General features: G+C 42.2%; 1 protein-coding gene and 2 long non-coding RNA genes across 3 annotated transcripts in view; 2 read left to right on the top strand and 1 right to left on the bottom strand.

Moving 5' to 3' along the window:
• The window catches only part of TMEM104 (transmembrane protein 104), an 87,454-nt gene extending 63,045 nt beyond the window's left edge, over positions 1-24,409 (top strand). Inside the window, exons 10-11 of the mRNA XM_083430053.1 lie at positions 18,944-21,125; positions 21,495-24,409. Of these exons, the coding sequence (XP_083286179.1) occupies positions 18,944-19,704 (761 nt within the window). The 3' untranslated portion in view covers positions 19,705-21,125; positions 21,495-24,409. The remainder of the gene's footprint in view (positions 1-18,943; positions 21,126-21,494) is intronic.
• LOC310672638 lies at positions 9,262-14,848 on the bottom strand. The gene is made up of 2 exons (XR_014508695.1): positions 14,770-14,848; positions 9,262-9,917 (listed from the first exon to the last, which is right to left on the bottom strand). It is a non-coding gene; the product is annotated as an uncharacterized lncRNA (long non-coding RNA).
• Positions 9,784-18,937, top strand: LOC310672642. Its single transcript, XR_014508699.1, has 3 exons — positions 9,784-10,827; positions 12,290-14,940; positions 15,986-18,937. It is a non-coding gene; the product is annotated as an uncharacterized lncRNA (long non-coding RNA).

Raw genomic sequence — 24,409 nt, 5'->3', positions numbered from 1 at the left:
CTCTAAGCAGTAGCCAGAAAACGAAAGCAACAACAATGCGGCAGGGCACCTGCACTGCCATAGCTCAAAACGGTGCATAAATGTAGGAAAAAGTGTAAAGTTATGCTGTTTAAAGTAACTTTCACCTTGTTCCTTGTTCTTAAGCTTAAAAAACATTTCTAGCTGCTACAGCAGTGTGGGCCCTTTCCCAGTACTTTCACATCTTTACCACCTAAATGCACAGTATTCTGTCATACTCAGTTTGAGGGATAAGATGGGACTTCCGAGTTGAGCGCCAGCGATCATGGCGGCCCCCTGCTGAGCACCGGAGGGGGAGCTCCGAAAAAAACAGGGTTCTACCGCTACGGCGACGTGGTGAACCCCTGAAAACGTAGGCGGAGGAAGCCTACGTCCGTGGGACTCGGCGGGCACCAACAGCGATCCCCTAAAACGTTTCTGGGGCTCAGGAAGAGCTCCGGAGTGTGGAGGGGGTAACGCGGTGCTGAGAGTCAATCGCTTCTTTTTCGGAGAGACGTCGCACAGCCGTGATCGGAGGAGCGCTCAACTTCTTCTTGGGACAAATTGGATTATAAAAGAACTTTCCGTGAGTAGGAGAATTACAAATTTTAAAAGGGAAAGAAACAAATTAAGGAACTTTTGGATTTGGCAAGTTAAAAAAGCAAGCTAAATTAGAACCGAAGCGGTAAGGTTTAACCAGGAAGTCAGCCTTCCGCTCTGTATATAGCTGGAAACAAAGACTTTTGCGTGCCAAACCTTTAAAAGTGCTTTTGAAGAAACGGAATCTGGCGTTTTGATAAGGATCTTTTCCCCCCCTAAGTGGCAGGGAAAAGGGGGGGAAGGACTGGAAACTGTATTGCCTGCATAAGAAAGAGCTGACTGTGGGGGAACCACCGCCCGGCGCGCCCGGCGCGCCCAGAACCACCGCCCGGCGCGCCCGGCTCTGATCTGTCAATCTGAAAACACAGGGTAAAGGAGGGACTGCGGAGAGAGACTCTGAGATTTTAAGCTCTGCAAACTGGATTATACTGTTAAAAGCTGAGACTGTTTAAGTCTTGTTACTGGGAGGAATTAGCTGCAAAGTTGCGGGGAAGGAGAAGGAGAAGACGGGAGCCATTGTTCCCAGGGGCTATTGTATCCCCCTGGTGGACATAAGGATTGTTACAAAGACTGATACAAAGAAACAGAAAGCAACTGGGAATTTTCCACTGTTTGGTTTTAAAATCTGACAGCTTGCTGCAGCTGGGAAAGTGACTGGGGACTTTCCACTGTTTTGACTTCAAGTCTGACAGCTAGCCTCAGCTGAGAGTGACCTTGAAATAAGTTGCTGTGGTATGGCAAGTGATAAGGGAAAAGTAGACCAGCTGCAGGAGAAGACTACAAGATCTGGGAAAACTTTTTACTCAGGAAGAAGAGCCTCTATACCTGACCCAATTGGAGGTGCATCTGTACAACCTAAACCAAAAGCTATGTCTTCAACTGAGGACCTTTTCAATACAGGATTTGCAAAAATTCAAGAATCATTAAATAAATTGACAGAGGAGGTTGTAGAAACAAACAAAAAGGTGTCAGAGACATCTTCTAAAATAGATCAAAATACAGCTTGTATTAAACAAAATACGAATTTAATTCAGCAATTATTGCAGGAATCATCAAAAACAAGGAAAATTGCAGAAGAAGCTAAAGCAGCTGCAGAGGCCACAGAAGAAAAAATACCACCGATTAACAGGCAACTTGAGGACTATAGAACAAGATTTTCCATGCTTGAATTAAAAGATAAACAAACGAATCTCAGGATCAGATCCTTGCCAGAAATTGAAAAAGAAGGTCTTAAGAAATTTCTTGCACAGGAATTTGCAGATTTCTGGAAACTGGATCTGGATAAAGAAGAAATCAAAATAGTAAGTGCTTTCCGACTGGGTAAAACAAGCAGGAGAATCAAGACAAGAGACTGTTTGGTCACCTTTGGATCTAAAGAGGAGAGAGATAAAATTTTGGGACTACATTTCCAAAGGCCTTTGGAAGTTGGTGAATCAAGAGTGGAATTGTTCAGGGACATCCCCAAACATCTCTTAGACCTCAGATCTAGCTACAGAGACTTGGTCACACAGCTGAGAAAGAACAACATCATCTTTAGGTGGGAGTTCCCTGAAGGGCTTTCGTTTAGTATAAAAGGAAGGAAAATAAAAATAAAATCAGTGGAAGATAAAGACAGATTTTTAAAGGACTACGAGGAGGACTTACAGAAGGAATTCTTTAAAGACCAAGACCCGTCCGATACACAAGAGAGAAAAAGGAGAGATATAGCTAAAGCAATCTTGGATTTGGACAAGACGACACCACCGGGACCAGAAGAGAAAGAAGACACATTGGGAGCTTCTGGAGGAATATAGCAGACCAATTTCAAGATGTCTCTGCAACTATTAAGCTGGAACTGCAACGGTCTAAACGTGGTTTCTAAGAGAAAATCAATTTTTCACATTTTAAAAAAAGAACAATTGGACTTGATTTGTTTACAGGAAACACATGTAACTAGGCTCCATAGAAAAATTCTAATTAATAAAAGACTAGGTCAAGAGTTTATTTCATCGGACAAAGTTAAAAAAAGAGGAGTGGTGGTATATGCAAAAGAGAGCCTAGCACCAAAATTAATTTTTAAAGATGAACAAGGAAGATATTTGGCAATTGAAATTCAACACCATGGACAGAAATATCTGATTGTTGGCGTATACGCACCGAACGAAGGAAAATCGGAATTTTTCAAAAAGTTACATGAGACATTGATGGACTATCTGGAGTACAATGTGATCTTGATGGGAGATATGAATGGAGTTGTTTCTACAAATATGGACAAGGCACAACGGCAGGTAGTCACCAAAGATGGGAGACTACCGAAAACCTTTTTTGAACTGACTGATAACCTGGACTTGGTGGATATCTGGAGAACCAAAAATCCTTTAGAAAGAGAAGGAACCTTCTTTTCTGAAGCCAAAAAGACATGGACAAGAATTGACCAAATCTGGATCACAAGAGGACTGGCACCAAAGACAAAAAAAGTAGAAATCTGCCCAAAGACTTACTCCGACCACAATGCTGTAAAGATGGTAATGAACTTACAACCAACTGGTTCTTTCAGATGGAGGATGAATGACTCTCTGTTTAGAGATGAGGAAATAACCAAGAAGGCCCAGAAAACTCTGAAAGACTATTTTGAGATAAATTTAAACACTACGGTGGAAAAAAGAACTGTATGGGACGCAAGTAAAGCTGTTATGAGAGGATTTTTGATACAACAGAACGCACTCAAGAAGAGATTACAACAGGAAAAAAGAGAAAAGATATTGGAAAAGATTAAGGAAGGTGAAAAAAGACTGAGATCAAATCCAAAATCACAACAAATCTTGAGAGAGATAAAGTTATATCAAGTACAATACATGCAAATGATAAATCAAGAGATTGAATGGAAGGTCAGACAAATGAGACAAAGAACTTTCGAATCAGCAAACAAATGTGGAAAGTTATTGGCATGGCAAATAAGAAGAGACAGAAAATGAATACAATAACAAATTTAGAAGAGGAAGGAAGAATTATTCAGAACCCAGTGGAAATTAGGAGTGCCTTTCAAAGATACTTTAAACAGCTTTATTCACAACAACCACAGAAGGAAGCAGATATGGAGGAATTCTTGAAAGAAAATGGGCTACCGGAAATATCTCAAGAAAGTAAATTTAAATTGAGCTGCAGGATAACAGAACAAGAGGTAGAGAGCGCCATCCAAAATATGAAACTTGGCAAGTCCCCAGGACCTGATGGGTTGACGGCAAGATATTATAAATCAATGAAAGACTGGCTAATTCAACCCTTGAAGGATATATGTAATGACATATTACAGGGGAAAAGGACACCAGAAACGTGGAAAGAAGCTTTTGTGACTCTCATACCAAAGACAGAATCGGAAAAACACCAACTTAAGAACTATCGGCCTATATCATTACTTAATGTGGATTATAAAATTTTTGCTGACATTTTGGCTAGAAGATTAAAGAGGGTTTTAGTGGAGGAGATTCACAAGGACCAAGCAGGCTTTCTCCCAGGAAGGCACCTATCTGATAATGTAAGGAATATAATTGACATTTTGGAACTTTTACAGGAAAGAATAAACACAAAAGCAGCTTTAGTATTTGTGGACGCGGAGAAAGCCTTTGATAACATTTCTTGGGGTTTTATGAAAAAGAATCTCCATAGTATGGGGGTAGGCCAAGAGTTCGAAAATGGTATAGGTGCAATCTATTCTGAACAAAAAGCAAAATTAATTGTTAACAATGTTTTGACTGAAGAGTTCAGAATAGAAAAAGGAACACGACAAGGTTGTCCTATTTCCCCTCTGCTTTTTATATCGGTCCTGGAGGTGTTGCTGAATATGATTAGAAAGGACCAGATGGTAAGAGGGATACAGGTCGGAGTTAAACAATTTAAATTAAGAGCATTTGCAGATGACTTGGTTTTGACATTGCAGGAGCCAGAGTCCAGTGTGAAGAGGGTTTTAGAACTGACTCAAGAGTTTGGTCGATTAGCAGGTTTTAAACTCAACAAAACAAAAACTAAGGTTTTGACAAAGAATCTAACAGAAAAAGAGAAAGAAAGGTTTCAGAATGAGACAGGTTTGACAGTGGTGAAAAAAGTGAAATATCTGGGAATTATTATGACCTCAAAAAATGGGAACTTATATAAGGATAACTACGAAAAATGTTGGATGGAGATAAAAAAAGATCTAGATATATGGTCTAATCTAAAACTCTCACTGTTAGGTCGTATTGCTGTGATAAAGATGAATGTATTGCCAAAAATGTTATTTTTGTTCCAGACACTGCAGATTATTGATAAAATGGACTGTTTCAAGAAGTGGCAGAAAGATATATCCAGATTTGTCTGGCAGGGCAAAAAGCCAAGAATAAAATTTAAAATATTAACAGATGCAAAGGAAAGAGGAGGCTTTGCCCTGCCAGACTTGAAACTTTACTATGAAGCAGCAGCCTTTTGCTGGCTGAAAGAATGGCTACTTCTTGAAAATACAGATATACTGGACTTAGAAGGATTCAATAATGCGTTTGGGTGGCATGCTTACTTATGGTATGACAAGGTTAAAGTTCACAGAATGTTTAAGATTCACATTGTCAGGAAAGCATTGTTTAATGTATGGATTAGATATAAGGATTTCTTTGAAAACAAGACTCCAAGGTGGTTATCGCCGATGGAAGCAAAAGCAGTCAAAAAACTCAATATGGAGGCCAATTGGCCAAAATATTGGGAGATACTAGAACAAGATGGAGATAAATTGAAACTGCAGAGTTTTGACAAATTAAAAAGTAAAGTCCGTGATTGGCTCCACTATCATCAGATAATGGAGGCATATAAATTGGATAGAAAAATTGGCTTCCAGGTGGAAAAATCAAAATTGGAAACAGAATTGCTAGAACCCAAAACTAAGGTATTGTCAAGAATGTATAATCTGCTGCTGAAATGGAATACACAGGATGAGGAAGTGAAATCAGTAATGATTAAATGGGCACAAGATGTGGGTCACAACATAATGCTAGCCGACTGGGAACGGTTATGGACCACTGGGCTAAAGTTTACGGCATGTAATGCCCTAAGAGAAAATATTATGAAAATGATATACAGATGGTACATAACACCAGTCAAACTAGCAAAAATTTATCATATGCCCGATAACAAATGTTGGAAATGTAAAGAAACTGAAGGTACCTTTTTTCATCTCTGGTGGACATGCCCAAGGATTAAGACCTTTTGGGAGATGATCTATAATGAACTGAAGAAAGTATTTAAATACACATTCCCAAAGAAACCGGAGGCCTTTCTCCTGGGCATGGTCAACCAAGAGGTACGTATGAAAGACAGGATATTTTTTATGTACGCCACAACAGCAGCAAGAATACTTATTGCAAAGTATTGGAAGACACAAGAATTACCCACGCTGGAGGAATGGCAGATGAAAGTCATGGACTATATGGAATCCGCAGAAATGACTGGCAGAATCAGAGACCAGGGTGAAGAGACGGTGGAGGAAGATTGGAAGAAATTTAAAGACTATTTACAGAAACACTACAAGATTAATGAATGTTAAAATAACATCAGATTGAATGTAGAAGGTTATTGGAGTAAAATTTTAAGGATCAGAAGACCCAACATTCTAAGTTCTAAGCATTGAATAAGCTATATTAAGACATTCAAATCAGAAAAGAGGTTAATTATGACAGAGGAATGGGATTTGTTGTTTAATTGTATGAATTGGAATACAGGGAAGGGAGACTCGGGGAAGTCAGAGAAACAAGTTAATGCAAGATTAATATGAAGATAAGATTGTTTTTATTTCTGTTTTTTGTAGTATGTTATGTTTGTGTAATTCTGTATGTTTTTGGTGTATTGTTTGTTGTTTTGTTTTGCTTTGTTGTCTTTTATGCAAAAACGAATAAAATATTTATTAAAAAAAAAAAAAAGTTTGAGGGATAAGATATCTTCCTTTTTCTCATGGGGCGACATAAGTGAATTTCATAAAGTACATTTAGTTGAAATTGAGCAGCGTAGCAAGTACATAGTTATGCTAGTGCCCCCAAATTGTGGAGTTTTGCTGTCTACTGGATGAGAATAAATTAGGCAAAACAGCATTCCTATTTTGCTGACTAGGTGCCTGCAGTCTTTTTTTATAAGACTATAATGCCTCCCTATATCTTGCTTGGTCTTCTGTCTCCTTACAGGCTGACCCTCCACATTGCTCCTGTGTCCTCTTTTGGGGACACTTTTTTCCCAGAGCCTGCTCACATTCTGAACTTCTTTGTCATTTCTGTTGAGTTCTTGTTCCTAAGAGTGATATATTAATGATGTATTTCAGACATTGCAGTTCTTATAGTTTGTTATTCTTGCCACTGTTGTGTACTGGAATATGTAATAAATTTTATGAAAGCTTGCATAGAATGAAGCCTATGGCTCAAATAAATGTGAAGAAGAAGACGGTGCCACCTGCAGGAGAATTGTTAAATAACTTAAAACAAAAAACATAATCATGCATCAAATTAAGTGAACTCTAATCCATGAAAGTTGCACCATAATGAATTTGTTAGTCTTTAAGGTGCCACAAGACTATTGTTTTTCCTGTTCCTTCTGGAAACTTTAAAAAAGTTGATCAAAGACATGATTACTTGAAATTAAGGGGAACTGCAATCAATGTGGCTTACAAGATACTAGTGTTTCAGTATTGTTCATCATTTACCCTCTGTTTGCTTTTCTCTTGAATCTTACCTCAGAACCTCTCAGTGCCAGTGTTTTGCGGGGTCTCTAGGCCATCACCCTAACATTTTGCAAGCCTTTGCGTATACAGTGGTACCTCGGGTTACATACGCTTCAGGTTACAGACTCCGCTAACCTAGAAATAGTACCTTGGGTTAAGAACTTTGCTTCAGGATGAGAACAGAAATCGTGCTCCGGTGGCACGGCAGCAGTAGGAGGCCCCATTAGCTAAAGTGGTGCTTCAGGTTAAGAACAATTTCAGGTTAAGAACGGACCTCTGGAACGAATTAAGTACTAAGGGATCTTGACAACAACTGTCTAGGAGCATGTGCAAGTGTGAGAGGAAGAATCTGCCCCCGAAGCCTCTCCTAAGGGCATTTCCCACCTTCAGAGGGACTGCAATATCCTCTCCTCTTCCTCCTCCTGTTTTCCTCCTGATGCTTCCTCCTCCTAAGAGTCTATCCTGATACTTTTTCGGTGAGGAACAAAGCAAGAGGCATGTACTGCAAGAGGGTGATTCATTATCATTATGCGCTGGCGTATTGATTCTCCGCTTTGGGAGGAAAGTTCTGTCACGCCATCAGCTAGGACTGATGGATAGCTCTGCCAGAAATGTGTCAAAACTCTTGACACAGTGCTTGCTTAAACAAATAGTTCTAAGTGGATTGAGGGAAGGAATGGACTATGGGCACCTCCTATTCTGTCAAGATGGTGGGGTGGAATTTCATGCTCTCATCTGCTCTGCATTACTTGGAGAAGTGAAAACTGAAAGTGTCATTCATGCCTTCTAGTGGCATTTGATCAGTGTTGCTCAAGGCTTTGAGCTTAAAGAATGTATGGCTCTGGGGAAGGTAGAATAACTGAGTTGCTGGGAAATGGGAGACCTCAGTTTACACCTCCTGCTCTGTGTATATCTCCTGTTGCATGCAATTAGAGAGCTTTTCTGGCCAAGAATTTCCAGAGTAGTAGTCTTTTATTACTTTGTTGCAGCAGAACCAACTAAGAGCTTTGTGGCACATGGAAATAGTTAGAGGTACTTATACACATGGTGATGGTGGGAAGTGTTAACAGTGAGGATGGAGGGAAATAAATAGTAATGATTATGGACAGGATACTTCCACTTGTGCAACAGTCCTTCTTTTCCTCCTTCCATGCAACTCCCAAAATTGGCTCTGTGGGGGTTGAGAGAACCCTCAGCACATATGAGGGAAAAGTAGTGGGATCTGGCAAACTGTAATGCTTGCATATACAGAAAGATCGTAAAAGCAGGATGTTGAATTCTACTGTGTTTAATTAACTGTAGGCCTTAACATATCACAATATAAAATCTTTGCTTTTGTCAGCAAGTTAAATATCCTTTATCTTGATTTAGTCCATAGGTGAATTATAGCATATTAAGAGATTTATTATGAATTGAATTGAGACAAATGATTTTTATCACAGTACACGTATTAAAGCTTAGTAGTGTCAATATGTTTATGTTATCAATAACTGGTTTGTGGATGTTCATAGTAAATTATGTAATTATCACTGTCCTTTTCTGCATTTCATTTCCCTCTGACCTCAATGTCGGTAATTCCCTCACCAACCATGTGTGGAAGTCAGGATAACACTTGATGATGTGAACTGTAGTCTGGACCAAATGTGTTAGTCTTTAAAGTGCCACAAGATCCTTTTCTGTTTCTATCTGAGAGTGTATATAAAAAGGTAAAGGTAAAGGACCCCTGACAGTTAAGTCCAGTCACAGATACAGTCATATAAAATTGCTCTTGACTTTGTTGCCTTGCAGATACCTAGCATAGTTATCCACAGTTGCTGAAACGTTGCTTGATGTGCTTGACCAATAATGCTTATAACTGAAAGTCAGCATTGAAACAATTAGATATAGTCAAATTGCCCAGAATAACTGCTGGATTCCAGATCAGCAGAACAAGAGCCAACACATTTTAGCTCCGCAAGTAACATGAACATTACATTTATGAAAATGGAACATAATTGTATAGGAATGCCATTTGATATTTAGGTATAGTTTTGAATGAGGTTTCACAAACCAGGACAGATAACCCAAAAGTATAAACATCCTCCAACAATTGTCAGTATAAGAACAAACAATTAGCATGAAGGTAGAATGATCTAGTAGTGACCAGTGCAAGACTCCATAGAAAAACTTAACGTTTCAGTCCCTGATGTTGTTGATTTCTTCTTGGTGGTCTGAAGCCTCTGTTGGCCTACACTTGCTTTATGTGTGACAGGAGCACTCATTCCGAAAAACTTCACACTTTCTGTCAAACAATACCTGATGAGCTTGGGAAAGCTAAACTAACTTTTCCGTGTTCCCTGTGGAGATCCGTGTCCTTATCTTTCTGCCACAAATGGAATTTTTAATATCCCCAGGCTTCCAGGCTTTCCCTGAGTACCAATGTTTAGATATAGGCTCATACATATTCATTCCACATCTGGCCAGAAGAACAGTTCCCTGAAGCAGAGTTGTCCACTTCTCTAAAATCAACATCTTCTGGGTCAAGTTGGGCAGACAGCATTTGTTTTCCTCACAGCAGGTCTTGCAAGAGGAAGTCTCATCACTCTTGAGTTCCCCTTCAGATTTTCTCTTTGTTCTAGGAAAGGGGCAGGGAAGAAAAAGACATTATGTGCCTTCCTTGCTGCTCTCATGTGTTAAAGGCCTGGTCATATTGTGCAGGCAAATCTTCTTTTAGAACATGCTTTTAGAGCACCTTGAGCAGGAAACCTTGGCTTTCTTTTCCTGACTACTACCTTAGATAGACTGTGACTTCTTTGTAGCTCCTTTTTAAAAAAACAACTACATGAAGACATCATATTTAATAATGGTATGTGTCGGGCCTTTCCCTGACTCTGAGGTGGGCTGCAGATGGGCTTTGTCTCAGGCATCAGATCAAGTATAGTAGGGTCTGAGGCAAATGAGTTTGAGCCAGGCAGAAAGAAGAATTCCAGGGGTTGAAGGGCCAAAGGCAAACAAGTTATGATCAGGAGACCAGAGGCCTAGACAGGCAGCTTGTACTGACAAGGCTGCAAGGGCTTTTGGGGGCTTGGTGTGACCTAATTAACTTGGAGAGACAGTTGACATTATTGGAGGCACCACCAGGTTTGAGAGGGTCTTCCAGTGCCTCCCCTCCCCGGTCACTCCATTTCCACTCTTGGTTCTTCACTCTTCTCTTTGCTCTGCCCATTTTTTGTTTTTTAGGTATAGGTATCAGCAGCGGTGGCGCTGCTTTTCACCCTCCCTTTCTCTGTGACTGGGTAGGTTGCAAGCAAGCAAGGCAAAGCTGCTTGCCAGCATATACCAGATCCTTCATGACTCCAGCTTACAAACATTTTCATTAACAAAAATTCAGAACCCAAGGCAGGAGTGGCAGCTGGCTCAGGCAGTAAGACACTAGCTTTGACACTGCAGAATTGTTGAGGATAAAGGAGTAAAAGGCATTGGAACACTGACTGTTGGAAACCTTGGTTTGAGACCCCCTCAACACTTTTCGTGTGGCACAGAATGTGTTAATACTTCAGTAAAACATGTGTAAATTTATTATATAAGTTGCCTCAACATGATCCTGCCATTATGCGCCAATTCATGATACCAATGTTGTCTTTGCAGAATTTGCCTTTCTTTTTGTTGGGGATTTGTACTTCTGCTGATTTCCCAGTTGGTAATGCTGTATAGACTTGCCAGAGATCCTCATTTCAACAATTCTAAGGAGGTTGTGACTTTCAAGGACATGTTGGCTACATGCTCTGAGAAAGTCTTGAGAAGTGCATTCAGAGGCCTTTCGCTTCCTTCAAGGGTCACAGACCAACCTGAGAACATCCCAAATTAGCAACTGTTGCCCTTTCATATCATCTTGATCATTACAGCATGTGTTTGCCAGTGAGAGAATAGGGAATGGAAATAACCATCCTATTATTTCCATTTGCAGAATTGCACCAGGATCTATTTTAGTTCTCTAAAAAGTAGCACAACACAACATCCTTTGTTATCCATATCAAAGGTTGGTTATGTTCATGTGGCTTATGTATTAATAGGTTAGGGCTTCCAATGCTTGAAGTAGGACTCCCAGTACTGCAGCTCACTGGGCAAATCACATTTTCTGTGACTAAGCCACCGCACAGGGGTGTGAGACTAAACTACCAAACTGAGCTCTTAGGAAGAAGAGCTATCTTTAAAAGTAATACATAATCCTCATTCCCTGTATTTTGCCTTATGTGGTTTCTCTCCATTCATCACCTCCACTGCTTTTTCTCTCTTCTGTTTCCACAAATGCCTCATGAGGGCCTGTCCTCAACTATCCAGGAGCCATGTGTAGTTCCAGAGAAATTTTGATCAGCCCTCGTTTTCACAAAACCTGGCTTCTTACACTCACTTTTCTAAATACAGTGGTACGCTTCAGGTTACAGACTCCGCTAACCCAGAAGTAGTACCTCGGGTTAAGAACTTTGCTTCAGGATAAGAACAGAAATCGTGCTCTGGTGGCGCAGCAGCAGCGGGAGGCCCCATTAGCTAAAGTGGTGCTTCAGGTTAAGAACAGTTTCGGGTTAAGAACAGACCTCTGGAACGAATTAAGTACTTAACCCGAGGTACCACTATAAAATGATGAAGGTAACTATTCAGTAATGATAAATGAGCCTAAATAGATGGGGGTAGTATTGCTTTATTTTTCATTTTGCAGCTGTAAATAGTGCTAAGTGGGCTGTGCATTGGGGAATTTTTTTTTTAGTAATTAGTGACAATAATAAAACCATATTATAATTTTAACAGGTTTGACTACCACATATTTTGCCTTTGCTTCTTATTCTCCTTTATCAGATGTCTCCATTTCTGGCACATTGTCCGTGTCTCTGGTATCTCTGTGAAAAGGGTAAACTTGGCCACTGATGTTCTTTAGCTGTATGAGACCTTTATTTGAGCATGAGCTGAGCAGCTGGGAAAGCCAATGCTGGAATAAAGGGCATCGCTTAGAGCAGGAATGTGGAACCCCTTTCAGCCTGCGGGCCATATTCCCTTCTAGAAGCCGCAGTGGCAGATAATGACCAGAGACAGAAGTGGACGGAGCAATTAATTTGAACATTACCTTTGTATAGTAGGCTGGTAAGTGCACACACCATCTCTATCCAGGCAGGCAAGAGACATTATCAAAGCTTCAGCATTTCAACCAGGAAAACACTCAAGGAAGGTATAAAACAGGGCTGGTGAGGTGTGGCCTTGAGAAACCCAGAAGCCAGATATGAGAGACCTGGAGGGCTTCCAGGTCTGAGGTTCCCCTTCTGCTTTAGACTACCAGAGCATTTGAGTTGTTGTATTCATCCTCATTGCCTTCGTTACATGAATACAGATGCGTGGAGCTTCACATATGCCCACAAAACCACCTTCCCTCCTGGTCTATCAGGAGCTATCTGTTACAGACTATCACCCTCTCTTCGTTTTGATTTATCGCTGGACATAACTGGGTTTTGGAGCTTTGTCTTCATCTTGCTGCCACATAGGGACAGGAAGATAAATCTAGTTTGTGAATGTTTAGCTGTACAGTTCCAGCAGCACAAGGGAAAGGGATGTCCTCCTATATCCCCTTGACTAGGAAAATAGATCTGCCAGGATAGCTTTGGAGTGTTGAACTTCACCAGATCTTTGTGCAATGTGCATTGAAAAAATTCCATGTACTTCAAAATAAGAAACTCGGCTGAAAGGATATGATTTAGGAAGGCAGATCAGATCTCCGCTGGAAAAGGAAAAATAACCTATTATTCCAAGTGCTGGTACAGTTCTCATAAAGGACAATCTGTATATGTAAGTGTTGCATAACTATTGATAGCTTTGCAACGTTACAATCTTCCATAATGGAGAAGGTGCCTGAATTTCAAAAGTACCCATCATCTTGCCCAGAAAGTAAGATGATACTCCTTAAATATCCAGTGTGGGATAGGAAGAAGAGGTCATTTCACTGAATTCAGTAGTCAGCAGACCAGGCCTTGCACTTTCATCACAAAAATAACTTGCTTTTTTAAAAAGGGTGAGAGAAATCGACCAATTCACAGGATTAGTTCTCTACAGGAAGGCAAAATCAGGTCAGCTTTTCACAGTGTAGGCTACCCTTAAAGCACCTGCCGGTTCAGAAAGGAGAAATAGCCAAGCTCTTATTCCACCATGACTTGATGTTTGTGTACCTATTGGTCTCTGGCTTGTAAAACCATCACATCCCGTGCGGCACAGGGATGGCATGTTGGACTGACTCCTGAAGCAGGTTTGGAATGAAAAATGTGCCCTTGCAGGATCCCCCTGACTAGCAAGCAGCTACCTGTTTTCATTAGTGGAGTATGCAGAGACATACCAGCTGACATAAAAGGCATTAAATTCAAGAGTCTGGAAAGTGTGGGTGTGGGAAAGTCTATGGGGTTCATGCCGATAGCTTCGCTGAAAGGTCAGCTCCTTCCTATTTAAATGTTTTGTTTGTAAATAGAACGCATTTTATTTATAATTCTTATCATTTATACAAAAAGAATTACATTAAAAAATGTAAGTATTTCTCGATCAGTGTTACCCTTGGGCTTGATGACCAGAAACAAGCTTTTTTATATTCCTCTATTGCTGTGAGGAATAACCAAAGATCACCTCTGTCCATTATATAAAGGTGATTTCGCGTGAGGCTGAGTAACTCTTGCATTCAGCAACGTATCTCTTTGTGCACTAATACTTGCATGAATGCATGAAGAGACAGCACCCCGCACACTTAGCACTGCTGCAGCCACACAGCATTGGTGTGCGGAAGTGGGAGGGAGAAGGAAACAGAAGCAATGTTGCCGCAGAGTGTGCGTGGTGCTCCATCCATTGGGAAGCACAGTCACTTCTCTGTTCACTCTACATCTTTGTTTTCTTTTCTCAGTCACTTCTCTGTTTTTTTCACTTCTCACTTCCCTCTGTAGCTCCCTAGTCTCATGCCGTGGCCCCCATTTATCCAATTTCTGCCTGTGGCCCCCTTGGAATATCATGGGGGCCCCCAGGGAGGCATATGGCCCCCGGTTGGCGAGCACTGTTTTGTTAGCTTGTGGGCAAGGACTGTTTTCTTGCAGGTTGATTTTGTATGAGCTCTCTGAGACACTGGGCTGAAGAGCAGGACACACATGAATGAATAAATACTAAGAGTGGCTTGCATTCCTTAAAGTACATGCTGCTTCTGGTGTGGAAAAGAATGGGTTAAATGAGCAGCCTGTACCTGATAAGGGAACTTGGCAAGGAAATAGGTCAGATCTTCACCCTTGATTGAGCAGAGATAGTAGAGATTTACTGCTTCTCTCTCTGCAGGGGAAGAGGTGCAGAGGTCTTGCAGTTAAATATAGTTAAGCTATGGCAGAGATACAGGACTGGACACCACAAGTCAAATTATTTTCCCCAAAGAGAAAGATCTGGATATCTTCTGCTTGCTTTTTCTGAGAAGAATAACCTGCCTTGCTTGTTCTTTCTTGAGAGCTGTCTCTTCCATGTCACTCCTGCTCTCTTGTTCCTTTGTTCCTGTCAGAATGTCCGAGCTCACAATTCTCTTAAACTCTGTTGAGAATATTTGGTGTCCTTGGGCAGGTTCTAGATGACTTGAAGGGCTTTGTACCTTTGCTGTGGTGGTTTGTAGTTTTTCTGTATTTGTCATTGATAGAAGAGACTTATAAGGAGCAGTTCCAGCTGCTTTATAATGAATCTTTGGTTCTCCCCCCCCCCTTTTTTTTGTGTGTCTTCAAGACAGATAATTAAAGGAAATTCTCCAGTAAAGAAAGAGGTGGCAAATGGTTTCTAACAGCTTCTGCTGTACAGAACATCTCATGGTGGTTATTTTTGATTGTTACTATGTTATGTGTTTTTATATTTTAAATTGCTTCGTCATCCTTGGAGGAAGGGCAGTATAGAAATTTAATGAATCCTCCTCCTCCACCTCATCATGATAGTAATATGCACTGAAAGCCTGTCTGGTCCAGTGGATAGAGATAGATTTGTAACTGGAAGGCCCGCATGCCTTAAAATCCCACCCTTTGAGCTATCTTTTATTATATATGTACAACACTATTTATTCAAGGTTCCTAATTTCTCTTTATAGTATTGATAATCCCATGTGATGGACCTTAAGATATTTGAAGATGGCTAGCATATGTCTTCTCAGTCTCCTCTTTTCCATGTTAAATATACCCAGCTCCATCGACTGTTCCTCATAAGGCTTGGTTTCCAGACCCTTGATAATCTTGGTTGCTCTCCTCTGCACACATTCCAACTTGTCAATATCCTTTTTAATTTGTAGTGCCTAGAACTACAAATTGAGGGATGCGGGTCATGCTGTGGGTAAAAGCCTCAGCGCCTAGGGCTTGCCGATCGAAAGGTCGGCGGTTCGAATCCCCGCGGTGGGGTGCGCTCCCGTTGCTCGGTCCCAGCGCCTGCCAACCTAGCAGTTCGAAAGCACGTCAAAGTGCAAGTAGATAAATAGGGACCGCTTACTGGCGGGAAGGTAAACAGCGTTTCCGTGTGCTGCGCTGGCTCACCAGATGCGGCTTTGTCACACTGGCCACGTGACCCGGAAGTGTCTCCGGACAGCGCTGGCCCCCGGCCTCTTGAGTGAGATGGGCGCACAACCCTAGAGTCTGTCAAGACTGGCCCGTACGGGCAGGGGTACCTTTACCTTAGAACTGGACATAATATTCCAGGTGTGGTCTGATGAAAGCAGATCCTTGAAAAATTGTGGCAATCTGGTGATGCTTTGCTGCAAAGAAGCTTCTCTTTATGAGGAATCTCCAGACACTTAATGGTGGTCACCAAGCAGTACAAGAAATGATGGTAGGATGATAGCAACCTGTATAAATTGCTCAGTTCTTGTTGCTTTGGGTATAAAAAAGTGGAGTCCTTGAAATATATTGTCTATAAGATTTTTCTGTGAGCATGTCAGTATTCAAATGATGAACTGGAAAACAAAATAGGCTTTGACATGTTAGGCCTGCTTTTCATGACAGTTGACCGCTTTTATATAGATAGAGTTACGTTGGATGCTGGGAAGCATATGTGCCCCTGGTACAATGAGTGATCTTGTGGTTCTGCATAGGCAGCTACAATGGAGGGAACACATGACTCAAAGTGCACTTGAATTTACTGAATATTGTATCTTAGGTTTGATCCCATAATACTCATAGGCAATATAAGTCACTACTCAATATACAGGGGGACTGTCTTCCTTTTTGTAGCTACTGTTATAGGGCCTTTCAGAATGTGCAGCTTGTCGATTTAATTGAGAGCCCCCTAGCATTTGTTCCATAAGCCCAAGCATTGCTGTAAAATCTGGATTTAGCTGGGTTCTTGTGAGTGGCCAGTTAATTGGGTGTTTTCTGGTAGTCACCCTAGTTTTTAGTCCCTGTGTCTCCTCTCTTGGTTGCTGTGCTGTCAAAGTCCGTCTTTTTAAATGGCTTTAAATGTTCTGTGCAGTGGAAGTGTGCATTAGCATTCTGTGTGTTACAGTATCTGATTAATTGGTTTGGGGCTTCTGTTTCTCAGCCACAGCTAAAGACAGTTTGTACAAATGCCAAAACAGCCCATCTTGGCCCATTTGTTATCCTAAGCAGCCACTCTCCCCACTGAATACACCAGTTGAGGCAGGGAGCAGAAGACGTTCCCCTTTCAAGCACAAAATGGCAAGTCTCTGGAACAAGCATGCTGGCTTGCCCCCGTGATTGAGGGGGCTGGTGCCGCCCGCCATGTGCATCTTCCGTGCGACTTGCTGAGTCATTTCCACACGCTGCGCGACATGATGACGTGTTGTGAGCAGCATGTGCAAGTGATGTCAGCATGTCGTGCAGCATATGTACATGGTGTGCACACGGTCACCATGGAATTTAGAGGTTGCCTGGCCCCCTCCTTGAAAATTGGGGGGGGGGGGACTTGGCCCCCTGCCCCCTACAATGGTGCCCCTGCTCTGGAACACCAAGGGCTGTAACCTACACAAGAAAAAACAATCAAAATGATGACGGACTAATGAATGGTTTTTTCCAGCCACTTCAGGTTTGGGTTTGTAAAATGGTTGCTTTCTGTTTTAGAGGCTGTTATGATCGCAAGGCTCAAAAGGTCAGCATAAGAAATGGAGATTGGAGAGGAAAAATAATTTAACAGAAAAGAAACTTAAGCAGAAATTGACTAAACGGCAGTGGCTGCTGGTGCCCATTAAGATTGGTAGGGTGGAAGTCAGGGAGAACAACAGTAGGTATAGCAGAGCCAAAGACAGGTAAAGCCCAACTAAGATTTGTCCCTAACCTCCTTCCTACAAAGTTCTGCAAAGGCAACTCTGAGATGGAGGAGGCAGCCAGCAGCTAGGGCCACCCCCTGGACTGGAGCCAAGAAAGAAGACAGGCTTAAGGTGGTGGTGGCTAAGGGCAGACTGAAATTGGTGGGCAGCACACTAATTGCTCTAATGGATCAGTCACAATGTCACTGAGAAGGGGTGGGGCATATTTGGACCAAGTTGATTGAGAAGAAGATCCCACACTCCTATTAGCTAATTCATTAGAGTTTTAGAAAACATAATGGAGCTGAATGGAGTGCCCAGTGGTCAAGGAACAAATCTTCAAACGGAAGGTCCTTGTGCCCTTCATCATAATGCTCAACTTCCTGTTCAAGCACATCTGAGGGCCCTATTTATTCTTTATTTTAGCTCAGTAAAACTATTTTTGTTACTATCACTAACGTTTAATATATGACATTAGACCTGCTTTGCCTTGCCCCAGCAAATCTTCTTTCGGCAAGCAAATAAACAGCATTATATGTTGCTGTTGTAGTAAATGTCAAGTAAGTGTGTGCTTTATGCCTGCATTTCAACTCCAATTTTCAGTGCTTTCTTTTCAGTCCCTGTTAGACCTTCTCCCAATTGAGATTAGTCCCAGGCAGCTTGTTTGGCTGTTTCTTATGCAGAACAATGTCAATGTGTTCTTTACAAATACCCTAAATTTAAATATAAGCCAGTTGCAAATATTCCTGTCTGTGTCATTTATGTAAAATACAGTCCCACTCTCCTCAAACAAATGCTGTGAAAACCAAAGGGCATGAGCATTGTCTCTTGTGCGCTCCTGTGCTGCCCAGAAGCAATCTTTCAAATGCCCTTTCCGCCAAAGTGGTACATGCTCATGCTAGGAAATGTCTTCAGTGCACTTTTACTAACATGAATGAGACTGGGGACCCTGGGGTAAAGAGAAGGTGTTGAGTTCAAAGACAACAGTTTTATTTTATATTTCTTTGAGGACTCAAGCAGCAGCTGTGATGGGTCAAACCCATTTCCTATGAGGCAGCTGCCCCTGAGAGAAAGTGTGATTGCTGGATAACCCTGTTTCAAAGATAGCCAACTGTACTTTTGTATTGGAGTCCCCACCCACAGTGTACAGCCTGGTGCTGAACACACGTATTTATCTCCTTGTAGATCTTTTCTTTGTATGCAGCGCTGCTTTCTCCAGGGAAGCAAGTGTCGTCGTCCCCTTATCACTTGCACTATAGACTGTAGTGATCCAGCACAGAGATTAGAGGAGGAAATATATGTTTTTGTGTGCATAGCTTCTGCTCTGACTTCAACATGTTCCTTTTCTCTCTCCTTCCCCACCCCTTGTCTTCCAGCATTTGTCGTCATGATAATTATAGCCCTTCTCCGGATTGCCAAAGGGAAAGGGGAAGGTCACCCTCCTTTAGCGCAACTCTCAGGGATCCGCAATCTCTTTGGGGTGTGCGTTTATTCCTTCATGTGCCAGCACTCGCTGCCATCTCTCATCACTCCCATCTCCAAGAAGAAACACGTTAACAAGTTGGTCCTGCTGGATTACACCTTAATCCTGGGTTTCTACAGCCTCTTGTCCTTCACTGCTATCTACTGCTTCAAGAACGGGACTCTCATGGATATGTATACGCTCAACTTCACCAGCTGTGACATTGTCAATATCGCCGTTATCCGCTACTTCCTGGGCCTCTTTCCTGTCTTCACCATCAGCACCAACTTTCCTATAATCGCTGTGACTCTGAGGAACAATTGGAAGACGCTCTTCCACCGGGAAGGGGGAACCTACCCATGGGTAGTAGATAGGATTTTTTTCCCAGTCATCACACTCATTCCCCCCATTATCGTGGCTTTCTGCACCCACGATTTAGAGTCCTTGGTGGGCATTACTGGAGCCTATGCTGGGAATGGGATCCAGTATATCATCCCTGCTTTCTTAGCATATTGCAGCCGAAAAGACACTCAGCTGATCTTTGGAAATGGCACGCTCAATAAACATTTGTCCCCTTTCCGGCACACATTCTGGATTGGGTTTGTCCTACTCTGGGGACTTTTTTGCTTTCTGTTTGTGACTGCAAATATAATATTGAGTGAAACTAAGCTCTAATGATGGAACGATGCTGTTTGTTAACAAAGAAACTGGAGGTGACTTCTGAGACTTCTCCTTCTGATCTTGCACCTCCTAAAAATACCGTCTTGAGCTAGATGCTCACTTTATCAATTTTGGGTGCAGTGCTGCTTGTCTGGTTCTGTTCTTAATTCAGATTTTCCCCTTCAAAGTATAACGCTTTGAGTGTGATCACTCCACCAGGCTGCTGTGGTCGCACAGCATCTCTCTATATTTGCCTTGATCACAGATTCCCATACAAACTGTCTTCCTCTCTTGTCCTATGATATGTCAGAGGCTGTCAGATATGCATCTCTCCCTCAAGAGTGATGGAGGGATGAGCCTTGCTGAAACCAGTCAAGCAAGCAGCCAATGAAAGCAAGCAATGATTCCTTATCATTCTCATGTCCCCTGAGGTGACTCTCCTTTTTCCTCAACTAACAGGGAAGAATCAAGAGAAAGATGGACACAACTAGTTGAATCAGATTTCATTCAAATGTTCCATGGCGTGGGGTCAGCCTACACTGAAAAAAATGAGGGAGAAAATGCCCAGGGTTAGATTCTTCCCACTCCAATACTACTGTTGTTTCCTCCATTTCTGTTACAGTCTTTCCAGCACACATCTGCCTTGCTGCATGTAATGTGGGATCAGATGCATAGATGTTACTGTGGATTTAAATGAATACTTTTCATCTAGTGAGCATTTTGCTTCTGTCCGCTTTTGTGTTTTCTGTATGTAATGCCCAATCCCCTCCATACTTGATTCTATGCAGAGGGTGAAAATGAGGTTGCAGTTAAGTCTGGGTGGGTACCACCAAAGCCTTATTTCATGAAGCATTGAAGGGAAAGCCTGTTTCCACAGTTCTTTTTTGCTGCTGAGTCGCTTCAGCATCACCGTGGTCCTCTGTTTCACACCAGTCCTGAGGCAGCAGGGCAGGCCCTGACTGCAGCACTCTCCATCGCAGGCACGAAGGTGCTAATTACTTGCTGCATGGGTGACATGTAAAAGAAGCACAGTTCTCATTTCCTAGCACCTCACCTGTGTGTTGCCAGATGTGGAGGGCAGCACCTAACCGGGTCTTTAAGAAGAAATCGTATGAGTAAGTGTTACCAGAGAGAATAAAATCATGAGTGGAAGCTAAAGCAAGAGACATTCATACAGCCATTGTTTTCTGTTTGAATATAAAGGCAATCATTACTCCCTAAAGCACACTAAATTGCCAAGAGAATTCACTCCCGCTCACTAAAAATTAACCTCCCACCTCATCCCAGGTTTATAGTTGTTTTTGTTAAGGTTCCCACCACTTTGCCTTCAACATGACCTCATTTTCAGTTTATGTAAATTCAAGCTACATCTGACTAGTACTGTGCCTTGAAACCTGTGTCTGCCACAGGTAAATCTAAGAGATGTGTGTGAGGGGGTCTTAAAGGTAAATGTAAAGGGACCCCTGACCATTAGGTCCAGTCGTGACCGACTCTGGGGTTGCGGCGCTCATCTCGCTTTATTGGCTGAGGGAGCTGGCGTACAGCTTCCGGGTCATGTGGCCAGCAGGACTAAGCCGCTTCTGGCGAACCAGAGCAGCGCACGGAAACGCCATTTACCTTCCTGGCGGAGTGGTACTTATTTATCTACTTGCACTTTGACATGTTTTCGAACTGCTAGGTTGGCAGGAGCAGGGATCGAGCAACGGGAGCTCACCCCGTCGCGGTGATTCGAACCGCCGACCTTCTGATCGGCAAGTCCTAGGCTCTGTGGTTTAACCCACAGCGCCACCCGCGTCTCTTGTGAGGGGGTCTTATGCTAAACATAAAGGAAATGCAGATAGGAAGGGGGGCTATTAACTCCTCCCTTGCCTGTGCCTTATTCCCCGTACTCTGTCCCCTAATGTCACTTTTCCCTTGGCCAGGCTGCTATATCAGAAGTAAGTCAGTGTGAGAGAGAGACTCCTGGTGGGGAAATCTGCAGGGAAGCTTCTCTCTTCACCTGCACATCCCTTTTGCTCTTTAAATTATTCTCATCCTCCACCTCCCTGCTTTATACATGATGGGGAAAGGTCTGGATTTAAAGACACAGGTCTGCTCCTGATTGCATGTAGTTCGGACTGTAGGACCTTTGCCGACAAGGAGTACTGACCATCATTCTGTGATGAAATCACAAAAAGCATTTAGGAGATTGCAGAGCTTAGAAGGGGTCATGGGTCACAAAGGTTTTAATATGAGGGAAATTCCAACTCTTTTCACTTCAAATATGTTTGAACTGCTTTTTCTGTTATTAAATTTCATCTTCCAAACCCCCGGATTATGCTTGCCTTTTCCGTCCTGGTGTAGCTGTGATATTAAATTTGACATTTCATCAAAGTGAGTTAAGAAATTCAGTGGTTTTTTTAAAAAAACAAATCAAAATTACTATCAAGTATAATTATCAAAATCAAATTGGTTTTGCTGCAAAAAAACAGATTGTTGGAAGGTGTGTTAAAAACAAACACAGCAAATTTTGTAACGCAACTCTATTCATAGATAACAAAAGTCCTTGATATGTTGCATAAAGCTATGTTTGCCGACTAGGGGGAGTTTGCTCCAGGGACAATAAAACCTGATGACATCCCTCTCTTCTTCATCTCAAGCTGTACTTGGCAGTCCTTGCTGGTGCATCAGAGTCACCTATACAACCTGAAAGCTTGCAGATAGCTGATGTTACTCCTTTGACACCAGGTTTCTGAGAACTGTCTCTGAGTGAATTGGTAAGGAATTACACAGTGCCCAGGTTGAGGGGAAACAAAATTACAGATTTTAAGATTCTATGTGCACAATCCATTTGAAATGGGAACCGTCCTGCCACAATTGGTTCAGAAGTTTAACAACTGCTTCCTTCTGTCACTCTTTCCCATCACTGTTATAAGACTCTTGTCAGACTGGAAGTGAGAAAGCAGAGCTGTCGCATGGAGGCCCAAGCCTGCCCTTGTGCAATATGAGACAGGCAAGGATAGTATCACTGCTGGCATTTTGGCAGCAGAATAGATGTACCTGAGAAATGACCTGTAAATGTATGGAAATTGCATTGTGGCAATCTCATCTTTGGCTGGCTGTAGAATGTGCTTAGCTGCTGCAGTGCAGGACATCTTTGGGAGAAGACAAGCCTAAAGAGGAAACCCTACACAAATCTGAAGTGGAGTCCCTAAGTCTGTTGGATGATATATTGTATGCCTCCCTCCAGCAACCCCTGCAGCCAAGCTGGTGCCAAATGTATTGCTCTGCTTTCCTTTGGACCACATCAGTGAGGCCGAGCGGGGGCAGCCTGGGACCTTCATACACACTGCCCAGGCTCCCCCTCCCCCGGGAGGACACTGGTGCTGTTACTGCAGCTAAAACAATATGGGAGGCAGCAGTTATGAGTTATGGTTCTCTGCAGCAGCAGCAGGTGTTTTAATTCCCTAACAGTTTGATTTCACCCCAAGAGAGACCCATTGCCTCTTGAGATAGACGGATGCCAACAACACAGAAGGTGCTGAATAACGCAAGCATTGTGTCTACTTCAGCCCCATGGAGCGGTCACTGAATTTTTCTGTGCTTTTGACTCTCAAGATAATATGGGTCACTTAATGCACATCTTCACCGGCAATCTTCAAAGAGGTTTCTTCTCTTCTGACACACCTTTTCGTTTTCTCCACGAGCCATCTCAGAAGAACAGAAAGCACTGGGTTTCGCAGAAAGGTTTGCTAAGGTTACAGCCAAACAGCAAGCCTAGTCTGGGACTTCTGTTTTCCATCTTGTCAAAGGTGTACTACAAAGCACAATTAGGCTAATTGCCTGTATTGCACAAGAAATGTGTCCTTTGGACAGCCTCCCCATCCCCACTACCTCAGCTATACGTTGTCGTTTGGGATTTCTCCCTTCCCCTTTTATCTAAATCCCATATGGCATTATGTGCCCTTTTGGCTTAGATTATATCTTTTCTCCTTTTATGTTGCTCCAAAGGTTATAAAATGTGAAATTTCCTCTTTGATTTCAAAAGAAACTTGACAGTCAGGGATGACTTTTCTCTCTGCATGAATAGGAAGAGGACTTTTGAAATGGCTTGGCAGTAGTACCTTCCATTCCTCTCTCACCTTGAAGAACTTCCTTTCCTGTTTTCTGATGGATTTGTATTGATGTACCTTCCCAGGTGCCTTCAGTATGTGAGCAGTGGAGGTGTCTACCTCAATTAATGGTGAAAGCCCTACAAGAGGAGGAAAAGTTTGATGCTAGTATCACAATATGCCTTAAAACATGAGAGAGATTGAGGTTGACCAAGATGGATAAAATGTATGTTTGTGTGTGTGTTTATTTTACTGGCACTATTACAAGAACCCCAAGGGATGGGGTGGTGGTAGAATCTCTCATTCCTTGGAGGTTTTTAAGCAGAGGTTGCATGGCCATCTGTCATGGATGCTTTAGCTGATACTTTTGCATCTCGGGGTTAGACTAGAGGACCCTTGGGATCCCTTCCAACACTACGATTCTATGAATCCAGGGCTCAACCTGGCTGAATATGATGCAGTGGCTGATACCTTCTCCCATCTGGTTTAACATGAGACAATATTTTTAATTGCCTATTAAAATGTAACAATTCTTCACTATGGCACTTTGCTGCTCTGTGTCCTCAGCTTGTCCCTGTATGTAATTATTTTTCAGAAAGGCATAAAGAAATAAATGCAGATTATGCATC

Source organism: Podarcis tiliguerta, assembly GCF_965153285.1.
Source record: "Podarcis tiliguerta genome assembly, chromosome: 2".
Classification (NCBI taxonomy): Eukaryota; Metazoa; Chordata; class Lepidosauria; order Squamata; family Lacertidae; genus Podarcis; species Podarcis tiliguerta.
Note: the sequence above shows the minus strand (reverse complement) of the source record. Positions and strands in the feature narration are given on the sequence as shown.